This window comes from Myotis lucifugus, unplaced genomic scaffold (assembly GCF_000147115.1).
Source record: "Myotis lucifugus unplaced genomic scaffold, Myoluc2.0 scaffold_208, whole genome shotgun sequence".
Taxonomy (NCBI): Eukaryota; Metazoa; Chordata; class Mammalia; order Chiroptera; family Vespertilionidae; genus Myotis; species Myotis lucifugus.
This window is the reverse complement of record NW_005871256.1, coordinates 2,127,286-2,149,578: the sequence shown is the minus strand read 5'-3', so window position 1 is coordinate 2,149,578 and position 22,293 is coordinate 2,127,286. Positions and strand designations below refer to the sequence as shown.

General features: G+C 49.9%; 2 protein-coding genes across 11 annotated transcripts in view; one reads left to right on the top strand and one right to left on the bottom strand.

Annotated features, from left to right (window-relative positions):
- Positions 1 to 8,251, top strand: part of DAGLB (diacylglycerol lipase beta) — a 21,327-nt gene extending 13,076 nt beyond the window's left edge. For 3 of the 6 annotated variants that reach the window (XM_006097702.3, XM_014463415.2, XM_006097701.3), the window contains 8 exons: positions 332 to 415; positions 1,734 to 1,811; positions 4,197 to 4,277; positions 4,362 to 4,489; positions 5,809 to 5,877; positions 5,961 to 6,033; positions 7,038 to 7,285; positions 7,403 to 8,251. In XM_006097702.3, the coding sequence (XP_006097764.3) occupies positions 332 to 415; positions 1,734 to 1,811; positions 4,197 to 4,277; positions 4,362 to 4,489; positions 5,809 to 5,877; positions 5,961 to 6,033; positions 7,038 to 7,285; positions 7,403 to 7,583 (942 nt within the window). In that variant the 3' untranslated portion in view covers positions 7,584 to 8,251. Of the gene's footprint in view, positions 1 to 331; positions 416 to 832; positions 1,706 to 1,733; positions 1,812 to 4,196; positions 4,278 to 4,361; positions 4,490 to 5,808; positions 5,878 to 5,960; positions 6,034 to 7,037; positions 7,286 to 7,402 lie in introns of those variants that run through there. The other 3 variants (XM_023761407.1, XM_014463416.2, XM_023761408.1) reach the window with 3 other exon arrangements.
- A 1,578-nt stretch (positions 8,252 to 9,829) lies between these two features.
- RAC1 (Rac family small GTPase 1) lies at positions 9,830 to 21,459 on the bottom strand. 5 transcript variants are annotated; one of them, XM_023761411.1, is made up of 8 exons: positions 21,334 to 21,424; positions 19,189 to 19,316; positions 18,632 to 18,749; positions 14,652 to 14,873; positions 13,965 to 14,021; positions 12,662 to 12,724; positions 11,686 to 11,845; positions 9,830 to 11,419 (listed from the first exon to the last, which is right to left on the bottom strand). In XM_023761411.1, exons 4-8 carry the CDS (start codon positions 14,724 to 14,726, stop codon positions 11,289 to 11,291), a joined length of 486 nt encoding a protein of 161 aa, XP_023617179.1. In that variant the 5' UTR covers positions 14,727 to 14,873; positions 18,632 to 18,749; positions 19,189 to 19,316; positions 21,334 to 21,424; the 3' UTR covers positions 9,830 to 11,288. The 5 variants fall into 5 exon arrangements, with proteins under 5 accessions (XP_023617179.1, XP_023617178.1, XP_023617177.1 ...); XM_023761410.1 differs by lacking the exon at positions 14,652 to 14,873 and having other exon boundaries at positions 21,334 to 21,423; XM_023761409.1 differs by lacking the exons at positions 14,652 to 14,873; positions 19,189 to 19,316 and having other exon boundaries at positions 21,334 to 21,459.
- Positions 21,460 to 22,293: the final 834 nt, after the last annotated feature.

Sequence of the window (22,293 nt, the reverse complement as noted above, 5' to 3'; positions counted from 1 at the left end):
CCGTTAGGCGGGGGGGGTTGTGTCATGCTAGCCGTGGCCACCCCACCCCCCCCGCCCACCCGGGCAGCTGAAGTCATTGGCCAACAGCAGCTGTCGGGCCAGGCCCAGAGGGACGCCCTCTAGTTGGTCAGTGCGGAGCTGGTGCCGGGCTGCGGGAGGGAGGCCCCACACGGGGCAGCACGTGGCGGGGCAGAGGCGGGGAAGGAAACCAGGAACTGGTTCACGGGAGCAAAGGCAGGTTCACAAAAGCTTCTGCATCCAGAACAGCATTGGGCGGGGGGGTGGGGGGTGGGGGGGGCATGCTGTGGGCCTCATGCCTGGCCTCCCGCAGGTCTACGAGCTGCCCTTCCTGGTGGTTCTGGATCACAAGAAGGAGAGCGTGGTGGTGGCTGTGCGGGGAACCATGTCTCTGCAGGTGAGGAGCCAACCTGAGGCCCGGGTTTGGAACGAGGGGCGCGGATGCCGGGGAGCCCCGCAGTGACACCCCAGGAGCAAACCCCGGGAGGGAAAAGGGGAAGCGAGTCCAGGCTTGTGAAATACTCCCTTTGACAAACAGACCAAGTTATTTCCTTTTCGTTGAGAATTCAGAAACAGACACCAGTGGGATAGGTCCCTGCGCGAGGAGCTCCTGCAGGGGTGCCCGCTTGACTCCCCTGGTGTGCCTGGCCTGGCCCCCAACCTGGGTGACCCCTCGAAATGTTTACTCCCAACGCCAGCATGGGACAGTCAGCTCAGCAGCGCTGGCCCAGGTTGCACACGCTGTCCGCACGCCCTCGCGGCCCTGAGTTCCTGTTTGGATGCGGGGGCTGCGAGAACCTCCCTTTGTCCCCAGCCCCGGCATCCGGCCATGCTGACCTCTGCCCTGTGGACACGCGGGCAACCTCTCCCTTTTTGGTCTCTTGGCCGTTCTGCCTCATTGCCTGGCCCACGTCTGCTCTGCTGGCCCAGAAAATGCACTGAACGCAGGAGACTCCAGAACCCCAGCCCCTTCCTCTGCCCTCTGCCCAGCTTTTGGGGCGCGGCTTGCAGCTCGGCTGGTGGCCACGATGTGGCCCCGAGTCCAGAGCCTTCCCTCCTCCGCCTGCTCCCTGTGGGCCCCCCTTTCTACTAACAACACGGTGTCCTCCCGCTGGCCTGCAGCGTCGCCTCGCTTTCTGCCCGGGCGTCTCTGCCCATCTCCTCTACGTTCCCAGTGCACGGCCCTTGTTCTGGCCCAGGCCTGCCTTTCCTGGGCTGGAACATGGTTTCCCCGAGGTCCCTGCCTCTGGTCTCTCACCGTCCCAGTCTGTCCTGAGTGCTCTCCTCAGATCCTCTCTCTAGGACCTGGTCAGATCTCCCCTCCTCGGGAAGCCCCAGCGAAGTTCGTGTTTCTCGTCACAGCTCGCTGGTGCTTTCCGACCCGACCCAGCCGCCTTTCCGGCCCCTGGGAGCTCAGGGGCCCCCGGCTCTGAGCCCCGCAGCCTCGGTCGGTCACCTGTGCAGCATGGGACGTGCAGATGTGGGGCCCCTCGCCCAGCGGTTGGGCTCCCTGGGTCCTAGGGCCACACCCGCCTCACACAGGCCCCCTCTCTGCCTGATTCCCTTGACGTGTCCATTGCTGGGCACCCCTGAGCCAGGCCCACCACCTGCTTTTGACCCAGGGGACTGCCGTCCCCACTGTCCCTGAGGGACCCGCCCACCCAGCCTGACAGTGCGCGACCCCAGCTGACGCCCTTCTGCCCATGCTCTTACAGGACATCCTCACCGACCTGTCGGCAGAGAGCGAGAACCTGGACCTGGGGTGTGAGGTGCAGGACTGCATGGCACATAAGGTAGAAGCCCGGGGTCTGCTCTGGAAGGTTCTGTTCAGGTGGAGGGTCAGGACTTCCCAATGAGTCTCCTGTTAACCGCCTAACAAACAGCTGCTCACGCCAGGGGCTGCGCACAGTGGGTGCTTTTGTGCTCACAGTGCAGGTTCTCTGGGCAGCCTGTCAGCGGCTGGCGGGGCAGTATTTGTAAGAGGCAGGCTGAGCCAGGGGTGACTTGCAGGAGCCCTCCAGTTCCTGGGGTGAGTGTGGGGCCCCTCCCTTGTCATCAGAGGGGTGCTCTCTCAGGGTGGGCACCTCACTGCAGCATGTGTCTGTCCTCCAGCTGCCGCCAGGCCTGTCCGCGGCCCTGAAGCTTTTGGTGCCCAGCCATCACTTTTCATTTGAACTGTCTGGAAGCGTCGTTCAGTGCATTAGACATTCAGAGCGCTGTGGCATCACCCCTCTATGGCCCAAACTTCTCGTCATCCCATCAACCCTGGTGCCATTGAGTCCCATCTCCCCTCCCCCAGCCCCTGGCCCCCACCATCCACTGTCTAGGAATTTGGTTGCTCTTGGGACCTCCTGTCAGAGGAATCAGTGTCCCTTTCATGACTGGTTTGTTTCCCTGTGCACCATGTTTTCAAGGTCCGTCCACACTGTAGCATGTCAGAATTCCTTTCCTTTTCAAGGCTGAATAATATTCCACTGCATACAGATACCCCTCTGGCTCATCCATTCACTCAGAGAGGGGCATCTGACTACTGTAATGTTGCTGTGCCCGTGGGTGTACAGGGGTCTGCTCAAGTCCCGCTTTTTCTTTTGGGTGTAGGTCAGAAGTGGGATTGCTGGGTATTTATTTGTTAACTTTTTGAGGAACCTGAACAGTTTTCCAATAGATGCACTATTTTACACCCCACCAGCAATGTGTGGGAGTTCCTGTTTCTCCACCTCCTGTGGGTGTGGTGGCCTCTCTCGTGGTTCCATGTGCGTTTCCCTGGTGACAAGTGAGGCTGTGGAGCAGAGGGTTTCACACTTGAGGGGAGTTCGAAATGATACCAGGAAGGATGTCAGGGGTGTAGGGCAGTGGGCTTGTGCTGTTTCACACGCTTCAGTAGTCATCATTTTAAAAGCCAGATGCCTGACTTTTACAGGTACGTGTGCCAGCAGGTGTGTGGCTGCCCGGCTGGACGGCAGTCAGTAAGGGGGCAGTGGAGGCTTTCGTCCGTCACCAGTTAGAGCTGGGCGGTGCTGGGAGTGTGAATCACTTTCCTTTAACCCTTGGCTGTTTGTTTGTGCCCTGATTCATGAGAGTCTAGTTTAAGCACTATTGGGTGTGTGTGAAGAAAGTTGAAGCCTTATTCTAGACACGTCAGCCAGCCAGCCAGAGTCTGGGCTTGGCTGCGGTTTGGTTCCTGCAGGACTCGCCTACAGTCAAGGCCGTGTGACCACAGCTGCGGCACTTGGGCCTGGCTGTTACCACCTGAGGCCTCCAGCTCCGGCTCCTCTGGCGGCAGCCCTTCCCCTCTGGCGGGAAGACAGCTGCTCCAGGCACAAGGCACGACCTGCCCTCCGCTCTTGGCTCGTCTGTGCCAGCGTTGGCTCTGGCACTGCCCACAGTAACTGGAGTGGAAAGCTCTGCGCCTCAAACGCCCTTGGCACCTTGTCTGTGAGGCATGTGCCAGGGAGACACCGGCAGCAGGTGTGGCCCAGTGGTTTGGCTCTGACTGCCCAGAACCAGACACGTGACAGGTGCCCCGTAAGGGAGGAGGAAGCTGACTGCACTCGTACTTGTTGGGGGGAGGGGGCCGGGTGGTTTGTCAGCAAGTGCTGTCAGCCTCCCCAGGCTTCTCCTTACGAGGCGGCGGACAGCCTGTCTGTGGGAGCATTGTCTCCCCGTCGGAGCTGCTTGCCTTTCAAGACGCTGTGAGGTAGCTGTATTAATAGGAGGTTTTACATTTTATTTTTTGAAATTAAATCAAAGTCTGACCTCCCTAAAATTCACTTCTGATGGCCTAAGTTTTGCCTTTGCAGGAACAGTGGACACTTAATGTCACTGATTCAGAACTTTAATGCCATTTTGAAACCTGAGTCATTCATGATCTAAATCTGACCAACCACAGGGACTTGACCAGACTAGACTGGTACATCCACATGGCAAAACACTACGCAGCTACAGAAAATGCCATAGAAATAACCACCGATAAGGCAAGAGGTTCCTGATGTCACCCGCTTGTTCACGTGCCCACCTTCGCACCAGGTGCCAGGAATACAAGAGCAGTGGGCACGGCCACTGCCCGAGACGCTGCTCTCGCTGGGGGCACAGTCACAAGCAAGCGCAGGGCACCCTGTCGTCCGTCATGACGGAGCCGGCCCTGCCCGGCCATCACTAGCTGCCGCCTCTGTTTTCAGGGGATTTCTCAAGCTGCCAAGTACTTGTACCGACGCCTCGTCAGCGATGGGATTCTGAGCCAGGCCTTCAGCGTCGCTCCCGTGAGAATGTCCTTTTCCTTTTCTTTCATTTTCCGTCATTAGCTGTTTGGTTCTGTGACCTCACCTCATTCTTCTGTCCTTTAGGAATACGGGCTGGTCATCATAGGGCACAGCCTGGGAGCAGGCGCTGCAGCCCTGCTGGCCTTCATGCTCAGAGGCGCCTACCCCCATGTCCGGTGCTACGCCTTCTCGCCGCCCAGGGGGCTGCTGAGGTACTGCTTCATTTTCATGAGTGTAACAAGGCGCTACGCATAAGTCATGGAGTTAAGACTGGTCTTTTGTTGGTGATTTAATTTTTCATTCTCAGAAGTGTTTTCAAGTACTATTTAGTTGAAGAAAGACTAAATAGCCTTTCTTTTAAAAAAAAGTTTTATTGATTTGAGAGAGATGGAAACATCAATGATGAGAATCATTGATCACTGCCTCCTACACAATCAAGGATGGAGCCCACAACCTAGGCATGTGCCCTGACTGGGAATCGAACGTGACCTCCTGGTTCATAGGTTGATGCTCAACCACTGAGCCACCACAGCAGGGCCTAAATAGCCTTTCATAGGTCTGTCGGACCATGGCTTTGATTTCCTAAATGATGTAATGCCAAATGGCATGCAATGTTTTATTCATTTCAGGCACACAACACAAAGATCCAGTATTTACATACATTGCAAAATAATCTTCACGGTGTCTAGTTAACATGTTACCATGCATTTTTTTCTTGTGATGACAACTTTGATTACTGTTAGCAACTTTCAAATATGCAATACAGTGTTAACTATAGTGGACTTGTTTTATAACTGGACTAGAGGCCCAGTGCACGAAATTCGTGCACAGAGGTGGGGGGGGTGAAGCATCCCTCAACCCGAACTGTGCCCTCTCGCAGTCCGGGAGCCCTCACTCCTTACTGCTCGCCTGCTTGCTGCTCCTTACCACTTGGCTCACTGCTCCTTAGCGCTGCTGCAGAGGCGGAAAAGGCTCCCGCCACTGCTGCTGCAACTCACCAGCTGTGAGCCCGGCTCCTGGCTGAGCGCCCATGGGAGCACACTGACCACCAGGGAGCAGCTCCTGCATTGAGCGTCTACCCCAATGGTCAGTGCGCATCATAGTGACTGGTCATTCTGGTTATTCTGCTCTAATGGTTGCTTAGGCTTTTATTATATAGATGTTTCTACCCTTTGAGTCCCTTCATGCATTTGCCCACCTCTGCCACCCCCCCCTCCGCCCCGGGCCACCATCAGTCTGTTCTCTATCTGTGAACTTGTTTTTTAGATTCCACATATAAGTGAGATCATGTGGTGGTTGTCTTTCTGTCTGAATTATTCCACCTAATACAATGCCCCCAGGCCTATCCATATTTTATCAAATGGCAAAATTTCACTATTTTTGTGCCTGAATAACATTTGTCAGTGGACACTTCAGTTGTCTCCGTGTCGTGGCTACTGTAGTGCTGCACTGAACGTGTGGGTGCGCATCATCTTTTCAAGTTAGGGTAGAGAAGGGAAACTTTATTTCTTCTTTTTTTTTGAAATTTCAGCAAATCCCTTTATGAATCCTCTAAGGACTTCACTGTGTCACTTGTCGTGGGCAAGGATGTGGTTCCCAGGTCAGTCTGCTGGTGCTTCGTCCGGGGTTGGGGTAGCTGAAAAGACTGAGTACTGAGCATCAATCTGATCTTTCAATAAACAGGCTAAGTGTGACCAACATGGAGGATTTGAAGAAGAAAATCTTGCGGCTGATTGCCCATTGCAACAAGCCCAAGGTAATGTGTGCCTGTGCGACCTGGGGAGGATGTTTCTAAATTTGAAGCCTCAGCCAGTGCAGGTGACGCTACCCTGGGCAGACTTCTCAGACTTCGTTGTGATTTGCTGTTGTACTTAGCTAGCCCTGTCTTGTGACCCACGATATCCTGATGCCTTTGGTCCCAAAGCTCAGAAAACAAGGCTACCAGCTAGAATTTATGACACAACAGTAGGACTGTCCTGTGGAATATTAGGCAGCCTTTAAGAATGGCGACATGAGCACTAGCTGATGAGCTCAGTGGTTAGAGCATCAGCCTGCACACCAAAGGGCTGTGGGTTCAATTTCCAGTCAAGGGCACATACATACCTGGGTTGTGGGTTCGCTCCCCACCCCAGGTTGGGGCACATGTGGGAGGCAACCAGTCTATGCCTCTCTCCCTCCCACTCTCTCTGAAAAGCAATGGGAAAAGTATCCTCTAGTGAGGGTTAAAAAAAAAAAAGAATGGCGATGTGAGCTTATATTTACCAATAGCGAAAGCTATCCATGATGTATTGAAAAGTTAAAAAACAAACAGGATATAAATAACAGACATATGAGCTTCGATGAAAAAATTTTTAATCTCCCTTTAACCTTTGTTTTCTGACATTTTTTTTGTTGCTAATCAGAAAAAATACTAAGAATTTAAAATAAACTTTCTCCTTATCAGCTATTCCCCACCCCAATTTAAAACTATTAGTATCTAACATTTTTGAGGGAAGAGTAAAACTGGTTTGCAGTTACCTGAAAAGAATTAAGCATAATTTTGCCTCAAAATCTGCATGATTTGGTTTTTAAATATTGCTTCTATGTGATGGCTTCTTTGCCTAAGAGACACCTGAGTTTGGGCCCACTGGCCTCCACTCCCAAGATCCGACTAATAAGCAGCGAGGCATCTGTCCGCGCTCCGAGCTGCTGCCACCTCCCCCGCCCCGGGCTGTGAAGCCTGGAGTGAAAGTGCTGCTGCTTCTCGGTCTCGCCCTCTAGTACAAGATTCTGCTGCGCGGCTGCTGGTACGGGCTGTTTGGGGGGAACCCAGATGACCTTCCAACAGAGCTGGACGGGGGCGACCACAGAGACCTGACGCTGCCACTTCTCGGGGAGCAGAGCCTGCTGACACACAAGTCCCCAGGATACAGACCCAGCGACTCCCCCTTGGGGTCCCCCACCAAGTACCCCCCTCTCTACCCTCCTGGCAGGATCATCCACCTGGAAGAAGAGGGTCCTTCAGGGAGGTGAGCTGGGGGCTGGGGGCCCTGACCTGGCTCAGTCCACACACCATCCGTAATGAAACACGTCTGTGGAGTTCAATTCGAAGTGATGCTTTGCCAATTGATTCCTGTCTTTTTCAGGTGTTCCTGTTACACTGCTCAGTATACTGCAAAGTGGGCACATGAATCAGAATTCAGCGAAATACTCATCGGCGGAAAGATGCTAACAGACCACATGCCGGACGTCCTGATCAGAGCCTTGGACAGGGTGTCCAACAGGGATGCCTGCATTTCCTGTCCCACCCCAGCAGGCTCTGCATAATGTGGACGTGGTGTGACCACAGCTACTGGAGATTTCCAGGACTGCAGACGCAGACCGTCATTCTTAGACTTCACATCCAAGTGAATCCCATGATGCCAATGCAATGATAGGAGTTTGACAGGCACTGAACTCGAGTCTAATGACTGAACGGTCTGAGATACCACTTTATCCGATTATCAGCACAGCAGGCTGAACGTGCACAAAGCTTCGCAGGAGCCTGTCCCCGGGACCTGCGGATTCCCACACCTGAGAATGGCCCAGGACAGCGTGGGACTTGGGCAGCCAGGTCTGGTCTGTACCCCCACCCCCGCCACTTCCCACTGGCAGGGTCTTGTCCCTGTTCAGAGGAGCCTGAGCTTGGCACACAGGTGTGCAGTTTATTTAGCAAAGAGATTCTCCTGGCTACACACACTCAGTTCTCAGCTGGGAGGGTAGAGACTGGGGTTTACTCCTGGTGGCACTAAGGATTAGCCCTGAGCTCCTCTTGGGAATCAAGACAAGACCAGGTCAGGAAAGTGAGGGGAGACAGCTCCTGCCCCACGGCCGCAGCCCTTCCTTGTTTACTCGCTCACACGCTCGCTCACCTTGTTTCATCAACCCAGTTGATGTGAACATCCTTCTGGCTCTCGGAGTCGGCCAGGGGCATTAATAAAGCACTTACACGGTCACTGGTGTGTGTACAATGATGTGCTCGCCTACTGGACGCTTCCACGGCTCTGTTTTCCCGGGTGGCTTGAAGCAATCACCCTTCAAGTTTTTGTTCTGTCCACTGTAACAACACGGAGTCTTCTTGACGCTGTGGCTAGACTGAAGATTGCATGGACATCTGATTTCCCGCCGACCCACGAAGCCCATAAAATGACGGTAAAGGGATTTCTTTAAAAAGCATAAACCTGGCCCTAGCTCGTTTGGCTCAGTGGGTAGAGCATCGGCCTGCAGACCAAAGGGTCCCAGGTTCAATTCCGGTCAAGGGCATGTACCTTGGTATTAGAATCCTCCCTGGCCCGGGCTTGTGCAGGAGGCAACCAATCGATGGGTTTCTCTTTGTCTTTTCCTCTCTCTTCCACTCTCCCTAAAAAGCAATGGAAAAGTACCCTCAGGTGAGGATTAACAACAAAAAAACATAAGCCTGCCCTGACCGGTGCGGCTCAGTTGCTTGAGCATTGTCCCATGCACCAAGAGGTCACCGGTTCAATTCCCAGTCAAGGCACATACAGGAGGCTCAGCTATATTTACACAGTAATAATACAGACACTAAATAATGAGCACCAACCGCAACAACCACACTGAGGGGATGGGAAAGGTGCTGGGCCGGAGGTATAGCTGGAAACAAAGCCCTCCGATCTCCACGGTGGGAATGTCGCTGGTAATGGCTGAAACGGAAGAATCCAACCACCAATAAAAGCACAGGATTTAGACTGACCCCCGGAGAGGGTTATCAGTCCTGCCGTGCGATGAGGCCTCCATAAAAACCCAGAGGATGGTCCTGAGAGCTTCCGGGCTGGTGAACATGTAGCTATTTGGGGAGAGTGGCCCTGGAAGGAGGCATGGGAACCCCGAACTCTTTCCCCATACCTTGTCCCATGCATCTCCTCCGTCTGGCTGAGGTATAGCCTTCTATAATAAGCCAGTAATCTAGTGAACAAAAAAAGAAAGCATTTAGAAGGATTTAGATTGTGAGGGCAAATATAAATTTGTTAAAAGTACTCAAAGTAGTTGCCTCTGGGGAAGATTGCTATTTCTGTAGCAAGCTTCTAGAACTATTTGGCCTTTAAACAGCATATTTATCTTTGGTTAAAAAGAAACTCAAAAATAAAAGTCTTCCAAAGCAATAAAAAAGAATATCCAGGAACCGGATTCCAGCATTAACTACTGATAGCACAACCCCAGGCTCCAGACAGGGTCTTGAAGGCAGTGTTTCTGCCCCACCAACATGCCAACTGTGATCCCAGCATCTCGTTTCAGCCCAGAGCCCTGGCCTGAGATGCACATGCAATGCACACATGCGTGCCCCAAGGTGGGCATCATGGGAGTATCTCACCAACGATCAATAGGTCTGAAACCAACCACCCCCATCTGCTGACTCACCCATGTCTCGTCTCCGCTGGAGGGGCCCTCCCTGTCCCCGCATGAAAAGAGGATTGAAAATGAAGGTCTTCCACAGCCTAGGAATTTAAAGGCAAGTGAAAACGGACACGCCAGGGGGTCGTTCCCCGAGCTCTCAAGAACTCAAGTGTGACCACTCATAGGATTCAAGGATTTATTAAGTCATACATGCAAACATACTGCTAACCGCATTAGCAAAGATCAATGTAAAAACACTCCACAAGTCTGCAAATGTCAATTTAAAAAATGTTGTTCTAGTGGTTGAAAGGTCCAATTTGTGTTCTTGCCAGTGGGTAAGCTATACAGAACGTCGTTAGCACAAGCACAAGGTCACAACCTCCCACCCAAAGGAACATGGTTAGAGCAACAGGAAGCGTGTCCACACAGGGAGGCGGAGGGGCCAGCCGCGGCCAAGGTACAGTGCTGGGGTCTGGCAAGACAGTGGTGGTAAGAAGGCTCATAGTTTAAGAATATCTAAAATACTTAAAAAACTGTAGAGATGCAACACGTGATTTTTACATCTAGTTTCTAGAAAACTAAGGAAAGCACTTATTAGCTTTGAATAAAAGAATGTGAAAACAGGAACGCACTTTGACTAACCTACAGAAAAACTAATGCATTATCAAGAAAGATTTTATACAAGGAGGCATATTGCTCATTGAGAAGGGGGTCTATAAGAAAAGCACTAAGTTAGCAACTATGGGAATGACCAGTTCCAAGATGAATTAAATGCCCAATTGTGGGAGGGATTACAGGTTTAAGAAAAAGTAAAATCTTAAGAAAACACTTACTGATTAATACCAACTTTCACCATCAACTGCATTTGACAGAAACTAACCTTTTTCAAATCTTACCCAGACACTTATTCAGTTTGTTACGTGTACAATGTAGTGTAAATTAATCTCCACTTCATATTTTGTCAAATACTGTCTTCATCCTTTGATCACATCAAGTGTTCCCTACACTCCACCCCAGTGTGCCCGTGAGAGCAGAATACTTCATCAGAGGAACACGTGAGGAAGGGTTCTGTTCACGATCCAGCAAAAGCTAATATACTAATTTTTAAAAATCTCACTACGAAATAAAGATCAATCCGAAGAGTTGAGTTGATATACAGTACAATGTTAGGTAAGGGACGTGGGTTGATAAATTATGAATGGCAACATTTCGTAAAGGAGGCTGCTGCGTGTGAAACTCATTAGCAAGTGCCTGCCTTCCCTAACTTCAGAAGCTAGTCTTCTCCAAGACAAAGGCCTTTGAACAGTTTAGTGCTTAGTGTTCTTAGCACAACAATGCAACTTAGTTCACAAGGAATTTTGGCAACTCTTTATCTGAGCAAAAATAGGGGCTTTTGAAAAATAAGGCTTTAAGAAAGCTTGTCATTTTAGGGCTAAATTTTAATAGAATGTGAAAGTTTGAATCCTTACACTTATTTGTTTAAATAAAACCTAAAAATTACTGATTGGTTCAAAATGGTTTTATGGAAAAGCTAATTTGTAACAAAAACTTGGCATTGAGTGCGAAGGCTCCATCGTTTTTTGAGCAAAGCATACAAAGGTTCGCAGGGCCAGGGCCAGGGCCAGGGCGAGGCCCGGACATTTACAACAGCAGGCATTTTCTCTTCCTCTTCTTGACGGGCGGCGGGCAGAGAACGGCTCGGATGGCTTCATCGAACACTGTCTTGAGGCCTCGCTGTGTGAGCGCTGAGCACTCCAGGTATTTTACAGCACCTGCCGAGAAACACAGCCTCTTACAGCCACTCGGCCATGGTTCTGATCAGAACAAGGGGAGGCCGCCCCCCAAGACACAGCACAGCAACCCCTAACCCCACTGCTTCTCCTGAACACTATGGGCGGGGCTCACCTAACTGGTTCCCCAGCAGTAAGCCAGTCCCTGAGCTGGAGGAGCACACGCTCCACTTCCCAGGCTGCACTCGTCTCCATCAGGAAAATGAAAGCACGTGCAAAGCAAACACGAGAAACGCAGGCGCTCATACCGATCTCCTTGGCCATGGCTAAACCCTGCGGGTAGGTGATGGGTGTCAGCTTCTTCTCCTTCAGTTTCTCAATCGTGTCTTTATCATCCCTAAGATCAAGCTTGGTCCCCACCAGGATGATGGGAGTGTTGGGACAATGGTGTCGAACTTCAGGGTACCACTGGATGCGAAGAAAGGAAGAGAGTTATGACTCTCCTTTTTGAGCGTCCTTCACCGAAGTCATATCCTCAGTTGCCAAAATGCCAACTGCCCTTGAGTCACTGTGTCCCGACAGCCTTCACGCAGAGGCCACCTGCTCCCAGCCGTGCTCACATCCCACTCACTCCTTCGAGGACCAGGGCGGCCTGGACCAGGGGACTGCCTTGGATATTTGACAGCAAGCAGGACTCCAAGATTAAACCCACAGTGAGCATGGTCAACTTGCGGCCCTACCGGGCAGGCACTACTCATCAGCAAGAGAGAGGGGAAGAGACAGGGATGGTTCCCCCTAAACCCACTTCGTTTTTAGTAAAACGAGTCAAGTTCTTAGGTCATCTCAGAAAATACTCCATACAGGGGTGGGCAAAAGTACGTTGGCAGATGTAATACAAATAAGTAATGTAATAATAACCAACAGTATTTCGTGTACTCACAACTGTCAGCCTACTTTGCCCGCCCTGTATACTCAGGGATGAGAATAGAGATCTGAACCAAAGTCTCGGCTCTGTTGCCATCACCCACTGAGCCTTGAGGGGCCCCGGGTCTGAGAGGTGCAGGGGTGGGGGCGGCACTCTGAGTCAGCCGGAAGCTACAACTCCAAGCACTGCAGTCAGACACTTAGAACACTGCTGGTGTGCTTTAACAGAATTACTAAACCCAATTTAAGTAACTGAAAATGTCAATCAGTGAATGGTTATTTTATGTCTTAAAGTTTCTTCCTGAGAGTGACATTATGTAACAAAATAGGTTTTCTAAAAAAAAAAAAAAACCCACTTACCTTTGCACGAACATTCTCAAATGAAGCAGGACTCACAAGAGAGAAGCAAATTAAGAAGACGTCCTATAAAAAGAAACACAGGTGGCGTTTAGAAGATGGTCTGCAGTGACGAACGCACTCTGCTTTCTAAATGCTGCTGGGGACGAGCCGTTGGACCAGGGGCACATACTGTACCCCCGCAGCCTGGGTCGAGAGCAAGCCCCCTGGATACACCTTGGCTTCTGGCAGACGGCTCCCAAACAAGGCCCCGCTGAAGCACCAGTCACGGTGAGAAGGGGAGCAGAGGCGAAATATGCTACCAGTTATTACGGCTGTGGAGGCATCAAGTCAGAGCCCTGGGAGGCCTCTTTCCATCACTCCCAACTCCCACTGGGAGCCTAACGGGGATACCACTAGAATATTCCGTAAAACCTGGCCAGTTTCTCAAAGCATTACCTACAAGCGCATGCTTCTCAGGAAGCTCCGCGCTGCGTGTTAAGCATAAACACCCTCAGATGGTCGCTGGGCTCCAGCCCTTGCTACCTGAGCACATTCCCACGAGGGAGGTGGGCCGAGCATGTAAGAGCGTCGGAGCTCCCCACGCCTGAACGCGGCCTCCAGAAAGCTTGCGCCCGGGCGGGGTAGGTGCAGAAGAAATGCCTGAAAAACGTGGGGCTACAAGTGAAGCGTGCGGGCTTTCCTCCCATTCTGCATTGTGTAAAAAGTCTAAATACTTACTCGAATTAAAAAATACCGAGTTTCTAAAATGCTAATTTATAAAACATTTTCCTGGAAAGAGGCAATTCTGTTACTTGGTGAAATGCCCAAGTCCCAAGCTAACACTTTCAATCATCCAGCCGCTATCTTGTACCTGAAAGGGAAAGAAACACCCCACAAACAGCTTTTTATGAACAACATTTTTATGCCAGCACATGCACAAGCTTGTCCAAGAATCACCGCAGCTGATGACACGACAAAGCAGAGTGGGTTAGTGCACCACCCGCACAGCCGCACCCGGCAGGCCACGCACCAGGACACCAGCGGAGGCCCTGGCAGCCCTGGTTAGTCTCACCCGGCTGAGCTCTGGGCCCGCAGTGGGGTTCCTGGCGGAGCCCCGTCTCCATCTCCACCAGCCTGGGGAGAGCCTCCCCTTCCACTCGGGAGGACTGCTTCCATTCAAGCTAGGGGCAAAGGGTCACACCCTATGCGAAGCCCGGTTCAAGCAGACCCCAGAAACGTGAGGCTGAAGAGGAAATCCTAGGAAAACTAAGAAAGGAGAGGAGAGAGAGAGCTGAAACTGAAGTCGACTGAAAGTTTTACATACGGCAATCGGCTTGTCTTTGCCCCTGGAGGTTATATCCTTACCGTACGTTTCTCCAACCTAGTAATGCATGAGAACTTTGTTTGAGTTTAGTAAAAACGGAGGAAAATAAAATCAACACAGCCTGCTATTTATACCTCATCAGAACTGTCTCCACCCTCCCAAGGTTTTGATCTAACAGCAGCCGATGGTCTAACACAACGGTCGCCAATCTGACAGACCTCACGGACCACCGGTTGGCGACTGCTGGTCTAATGGGTCTGATGCCAGAGCCACAGCTGACCAACCTGGGGGAGGGGCTGGTGAGGCCAGAGGGCAGGCACACAAGGAGGAGACGGCGCTCCTCCTCCCCACGGCAGCACACGGACAACGTGCCAGGAAGCCCGTGCTCCGCAGGGAAGTGTTAAATGTGTCCTTCCTGCCGCTGGCGTCCATCAGCGACAGGCACACCTTTCAAAGGGCTCCGTCCCAGTCGTGAGACGGCCGGCTGAGGCCGCAGCACTCGGGCAGCCCCGTCTGTGGACAGGCCTCTGGGGGAAAGGCTTTCCGGGAATGGGGCTGGGGCCGAACTCTGGGAACAGTTTGCTGCACAGAGACCTTCAATCCCCGGCCCCCGCGGATCCGGACGGGGTGACAGCGTTCGGGTGTTTATTACAATGCTTTCCATTCCCTCCTTGTCCCAATACAAACGGGAAGACTCGCTCTTCCAGCCACACACAGCCTGGCACTCCCCAGACGGCGGAGAGGGAATGATTTTCCTTCCATCTCATTCGAGCTCTCATTTCCAGTTTGAAGAGACCATTAAAGTTTCCGTCAGCCCCTGCTTTCATCTGTGGCTATTTGTGAAGATCTGTCCTCCCAGGAACTTGACGTGACGCCAGATCTTCACTGTGACACAGGGACTCCTGGGGACTGGCACGAAAATGCAGTTTCAAGATATCCTCCACCCACATCGACCGTACCCTGTTTCATTTTTAAGAACATCTTTTTTGATGAAGAAAGATGTTTTCCAACCTACGTTCCCATCACACCATCTGCCTGTTCCGCCCCAGCCTGACTGGCTTCACGGACTCCTTCCTCCTGCTTCTGAGACGCATGTGCTGGCACCGGCTGTTCAGACCTTTGCTCTCCACCCTGATGCCCAATGTTCTCACGGCCCATCCCTGTGACAAGCCTGTCCCTGTGACATGTAGCTCCTCAGCACAGCCACCTGTGGCGCGGCCACACGACACTCTCCCTTCCTCACAGATCACCTGTGTGTCCTGCAGCCTCTTTATTCCACCTGCGCTGTCCTGGGTCACAGGCCACCTTTCCTCTGGACTTGACCATTACTTTCCTTACATCACAGGGCATTTCTGACCACACGGCCGGGCCCAGAGGCGCTGGGTGACTTGACTACCCCTGTGCTAATAACCCTGTCCTCACTGGTCAGCATCAGAGCAGTTTTTCCTGTTGCCTCCCAGCGGTCAGTGGTATAATCCACAAAACGAGGTGGGCAGGCCTCTGATGGCTGACTCTCACTGCTCCAAAGCACTATAATGTCTTTCTTTCACTTCAGTCTCTTCCAAATGCTTTCCACCTGATTTTTACTTGCAAGCTTGGAGTATTTTTTTAATATAGGCATTCTATACACCAGAAAAATACCAGGGCACATCCACACGCAGAGCAAAGGAGCCCCGCCTGAGAGCAGGCCCGGCGCCCACGGCTCCGCCACGGCAAGTGTGTGCGGCATAAAGCAATCTCCCAGAACGCCGCCGTCAGACACGGTCAGTGCGCGGCCATGCTGAACTGGAGGCCAAACGCAAAGTAAGTGGAAGGTCACTCACTTCTCAATTGTTGTCTAAGCACAAGCACAGGAGGTCACTGTGCAAACCACAAAGCCCCTAACGTCCCCTCTCCCAGCCGAGGAGAGGAACTACCAACCCACAGCTCTAGCCCGACTTCATCCTCACCTTCTAATGAATTTAATAAATGCCCAACAAAACTACCCTGCTTCTTGCCAGCATCCAAGCCAGAGCAAACCCCGCTTCCCTGAGCCCTTGCCCAACTCTCATCCCAGTCCCCGAGGTGTGCGTGTCCCTCAGGACAGAGTGACCGCCTCACTGTGTTCACCCACAGCTGTGCCTAGTGACTCTGGCTGGAGGACACAACAGCCAACCTAACCAAGCTCGAAGCCGTTTGAAAATCACAACAGCTCAGCTCCACACCATGGCTCTTCTTTGTATCTCATGTGGCAGTAATCTAGCCAGGACTTATAAACCCTTTTCAAGTCAGGGCACATACAGAAAACCAAAACACTGCCATGACACACCTGGGTGACCCACACAGGGTGGGGCCCTGTGACTGACAAGTCACACCTATTCCCACTCACACCACTAAATACTGCAACAGGCAGGTCGGCAAATGCAGGTGCGTGGACACAGGGGAGACACTGGGCTTGAGTACTATGTGATCCCACCTCTGTTCTGAGCATCCAGCTGAGGGGAATATGCAGAAGTTACAAAATACTTTTAAGGAGAATGTAAAGATAATTTATTGAAGGGGAGAAAAGCCCTAAGGATTACTTAGTTTAGAAAAAAATAAAAACTTGAAGGGCAAGTTATACTGAAAACGATGACTACTTGCTCACCATCTTTTGGAGAACAAAGTAGAACCCAATGGCTGGCAGACTGAACTTGGCTACACAGAGCGACCGACAGAGAAGGTGCCGGCATCAGTGGCCTCAGGAAAGAGAACGTCTCTTTAGGACGCCACAGATAACACCATTCCCAAGTGGGTCTGACCATGGGCACGGATGAGCGACAGGAATAGGCCTGCAGGCCAAGGAGCCAACAGCTGGAGACTGTGCTCCGTTAGCACCAACAAGAACCCAGGTGCCAGCCTGGGCTGTCCAAGGCCTGCTCCTCCTGGCAGGGCAGCACGGCTCACAGGAAGGAGACTGTCCAGGCAGTGGCACCTCCACTCGGACCCGCCCTTGGCCGCCAGGGCTGACGTCATTCCTCATCTGCAAGGAGTCCAGGCGGGCGTGTCTGCCTGCTGGCTGGGTGCTCTTCCCCTCTGCTCCCAAGTACCGCCCTCACTCGCTCCGTGTAACACATGGCGCACGACATTACACGGTATTTGTGAGCTACTTGAGGGCAAGAGTCACATCCTACTCCTTCCAGCTGTTCAAGCATTTGATAGGAAACAGTTCTTCCCCTCAGAGGGAATGAGACATAAAAGGTCCCAGCCCTCCCTCAGAAGGATAGCACCCCCTCGGATTTCAGCCAACTCACTGCAGCCTGGTTCCATCTGTTGCTATCTATGTGTTCTTTAGCACACAAAGCGGAAATCTTGCCAAGTCACCTTTGACACACCGTGAGTGACTCTCTGAGAACAAGACCACACCCTACCCTGAGTCACAGGAGGTAGAGTGACACCCTACCCACCCTTCCAGATGTATCCAGTGGGTCAGGACACTCCTAACTCAATATGTTTGCAAACCCATTTAAAATCTAGAATTATTGCCGAACTGGTTTGGCTCAGTGGATAGAGCGTCGGCCTGCGGACTCAAGGGTCCCGGGTTCGATTCCGAGCAAGGGCATGTACCTTGGTTGCGGGCACATCCCCACTGGGGGGCGTGCAGGAGGCAGCTGATCGATGTTTCTAACTCTCTATCCCTCTCCCTTCTTCTCTGTAAAAAAATCAATAGAATATATTTAAAAAAAAAAATCTAGAATTATTAAGCACCCACTGGTATAGAATAGATTCCTAAACATATTGAAGAAACCAAACCATTTGGTGATTTGGCTGGTTTTTAATACTTTCTTAATTTTTAGTTGTAGATAACTAAGAAATCATGCATCATGCAATTCAAACTTCCCATTTTATAGTTTTGGTCTGTTACCAAAATCCAACTCAAGAACAATCAGCAAAAATCTACAGCTCAAAGAAACAGTATTTGGCAATTTCTCCAGCGGGAAACAAAAGAGACAATAACTGTTGCATGGAAAAAGCAGTATTCAGAAGTTTAAAACTATCCTTACTAAATAGGAAGTTCATTTAAAAACAAAAAGCAAGATGTGAGTAGACTGGAGCTAATTAGTTCTTTTTACCCACACTAACCACCAAGGAAAAGTGATGATTAAACCAAGCATAGGATAAACTAATCAAAAGATCAAAGCCTCCTCCTCCAGATGGCTCCCTGACCCTGACCCTTGACCCCTCTGACCATCTGGCTTGCTAGGAGAATGGATGACTTGAACTGAGGTCTCCAGACCTGCATGAGAACGAGGGGATGCCTAACAGCAGCCTCCCTGGAGCGGCTGTGATGTGCCTGGGACTGTTCCATATGCTTTACGCTATTGACTCCTCTAATCCTATGAGGAAAGTAGTAAAGACCAGAGATGAAGAACACTGCCCCCGGTTACACAGCAAGAGGGAGAGCAGGGTTTGAACCCAAGGAATCTGTTCAACTGCCGCTATACCATGTTTGTCAGTTAGTCACTAAGCTTCCAAGATTGTTTTAAAATGCACTTGTAAAAGGAAGAACAAAATGTAAGAAGATAAGCAAATGATGCAAGTAAGATATTTGCGTATTTAAAGACAAGTGGCTCTCTCCCTCTCCCTTCCTCTCTCTCTAAAAATCAAATAAAAATCTTAAAAAAGAAAAAATCACTTGTGGTCCTTACTGTCTGCGGATAGGAGAGGGGACGTAATCTGTCATAATCTTCTTGTCCAGCAGTGTCCCATAAGCCCAGATTCACCGGTTTTCCATCTACCATAACATTGGCAGAATAGTTGTCAAAGCTGTAAAATATGGAGAAAAAATTGTTAGTCTCTAGTCTTGGAGCATAAGGCCCAGGTCCAGGACCCGAGTTGCTGTCCCAGCTGGGGTCCCAGAGGAAGTGGTGCTGAGAAGGCCAGGAGGGGGCCTGGGGGGGCCTGGAGGGGGGGGGGGCTGGAGGCCGCCAGGCCAGCAGATGCCCTCCTGCAGGCACAAGGAGACACCTGTGAGCTAAGGAGTGGAGGGAACACAGGGTGGAGTGTGAGGGAAATAATGCACAGCTTGGGAAAAGGCCTGTGAAACAAAGGAACGCTACGCATTTAACTGAAAGAAGTCACTGTCAGCAATAAAAAAGCTTTGCCTTTACTACAGAGAACACTTCCTCTCCGGGAAGAAATAGAGTGTGGACCTGGTCCCTCTTTCAAATCCCACTGCTGAGTTTTTCACAGACATCTGACTCACTCTTGACAAGACGGCACACGGCAGGGCTGGGGCTGGGGCTGGGGCTGTGCCTCCGCAGACCTGCCGTGCAGGCTGGGGCTGAGTCAAGTCTTGATCATCCATGCCCGCAACCAGCGTGCAGAGGGGTTCTGAGAAGCCATCGAATAACGTTTTCAAAGTGAATGTACTGGACTACACATATGTTTAAATTACTTTGAAGTTGCTACACAAAAACTGGTTAACTATAGAAGGAAGACCAAAAAGCCTACAGGCTAACGGGAAAATAAGGTCGACAATTAGAGTATCATAGAGTAAGTAGTTCATTAAATAAAAACCTGGCATTGAAATTCAAACCAGGGCAGGTACCAAATAGAAACAATAGAACTCCAGAATTCATCTTTACATACTCTGAAGACTAAAACTTAAGGTCTTACTACACTGGGGCAGCAAAGTCAAGGTCTAAAGTGCTAATGTGGTCTAAAAAATTTAGTGACCAAACTAGTTTTCATAGAAGGTCTGATGTGTACTAATTCTGCCTCATGAGAAAAGGATAGATTATTCACTGAATGGTGACTCCCCACCCCCTGCCAGCCCCCCTCACTTCCAATTTGGGAAAGAATCAGGTGCCTGTCTCATACTAAAATAAAAAATACATTCTAGGCCCTGGCTGGGTAGCTCAGTTAGTTAGGGTGTCATCCCAATATGCCAAGGTTGCTTGTTCAATCTCTGGTCAGGTCACATAAGAGAAGCAATAAATGAATGAATCAGTAAGTGGAACAACAAATCGGTGTGTGTGTATGTGTGTGTGTGTGTGTGTGTGTGTGTGTGTGTGTGTTGCTTCCTCTAAAAATCAATCAATAAATAAACATTAAAAATACACCCTAAATAAATTAAAGATAAGAACTTTAACCACAAAAATCCTAGAAAATTTACTAGAGAATATTTTTGCATCACTCATAGGAGACACCGTAACAAAGTTAAAAGACAAATGAAGAGACAGGGATTAATATTTCTTATATGCAGAAGTTCCACCAGTAAGAAAAAATTTCAGTAGAAAAATAAGCAAAAATTTCAACAGGCAATTCACAGAAGACTATGGACAGTAAACATTAAAAAGATTTAAACCTCATTGATGATCAGAAATGCAAATGGTGAGGTAACTTTTTCAATTCATGAGGACCACAACATGTACTAAGGGACTGTTTCCATCACAGCTGGTCAAAGTGATAGCCTTTGAGACGGCAAATGGGTAGTGCCTATGAAAATTTAAAATTTGGTACAATTCCACATGTGCACAAACACACATGCATGATGGTTAACACAGCACTGTGTGTAATGCCAAAACACTGACCAGGGTTCATCAGCTATAGCAGTTCCAAGTCCTACCAGCTGTTAGCGACTCAGCTCTATCTACATTTGTGGATAAGGACAGTCCCTACCATAAGTTCTGGACAGTGTGATTCCACTGACATTAAAATATGCAACAAAACACGTCAGGGAGCACCTAAGTGTGAGCGTTGTGCTCGAGGAGATGGCACTTGAGGTGTTTCCTCTCCCCCAGGAGGGAAGCCGGGAAAACAGAGCTCCGCGTGGCCACAGGGTGGTGCTGCGAGGCCGGGCAGGCTACGTGGGCTCCCTAGTAACCCCATCAGCAGAGAGCACTTTGCCATCTCCACCCAATTCTGCTGCCAGCAGGGAATGAGCAGCTCAGTAGCCAATTCCACCCTCCTGTACGCTCACCCCAAACACACCCTGGTTTAAATTCCAAAGCCCCTTTACTCAACTGTGACATGTAACCAGCGGAGAACTTGCCAGAAAAGGCCAATTACAACATAACGGAGTATGTCACGTTCCAATTCCCTGAGCCTACATACACACAGAGCCCCGAGAGCCAAATTTATCTGAAAGGTACATTACCCAGCCTCCATACTTCAGTTAGTTTAAATTTCTTGTTTTCCTAAATGTCTAAAAATCAATTAGGAAAGCTGTGTGTTTCATCACTGTGTCGAAACTTTACATTTTATTAAGTATTTTTTTTACCTAGACTTTGGTGAATGTTTGAAAGGAAAAGCAATCATATCTGTTCATGTAAATAGCAAAACAAAGGTCAAAGGTGTCTGAAAACATCACAGATGAGTTAATGCCCAGTTTAACTTAAATACTTACACAGTGGGGATATATTCTCCGGGAAATGCATTGGTAGTATAACTGATCAGCAGGCAAGTTTTACCTACAGCTCTAGAGAGAGAGAGAAAAAAAAGGTGTAAGTTGCTTGGTTAACATGAATGTAATCATAGTTTTCATTATTCTGTTAAAATAATTTATAGAAAAATCAAGGATTATACACCAGTACTTAGCATTAAAGAAAACTGTTTCTATAACCTTTTATTTAACATTACACATGTATTTTTATCCTGAAATGTAAAGTAAACAAACTAGAATTTTTCAGAAAGGCAGAGTTAGGAGCCTTCACGTTCTGGGGAGGTACACGATATCAGCACTCAGTCAGGAAACAGCTCTTAAATAAGGTTCAAGAGAAACACTATCTTAAAATTGAAATTCTTTACGGTGACCATCTGGAGAATCTTTCATCCAAGAATCTTCAATTCTATCCTGAAATTATTTTTATGACACTAATCTGCAAACACAGCTTTCCTCTGCAACTTCTAATCTGTTGCTAAGTAATAGACTTTGCTGTCTCTGAGTGGCAGCTCAAATTCCACCACCTTCCTAAAGCCGTCCCTCTGGCAATCAGCAATGACTGCTCTCTTAACAGAGTGCTTAGTCATAACCACCACACAGAACTATTCTCACTTCAACTCATCTGTATTCGCTTGCCACCTCCCCACCCCCTGTCCTCACACATCACCACAAGCTTTTAGAGCAGCTAACACAGTATAATCCAGACATTAATTAATAGCTCAGGGATGCTGGAGTAAACCTCCCAGCAGCTGCAGGGAGGAGTAAGCAAGAGACTCTGCAGAAACACTCCACAGAAGGAAGACCTCCGAGCTGGTAACAGGTACAGTGCACCATCAAGCAGAAGTCTGGGACTGGAAGTCTCCCAATCATTTAAAAAATTTTTTTTCAAGAGAACATCACCTAAAATTTAAAGTTACTGCACCA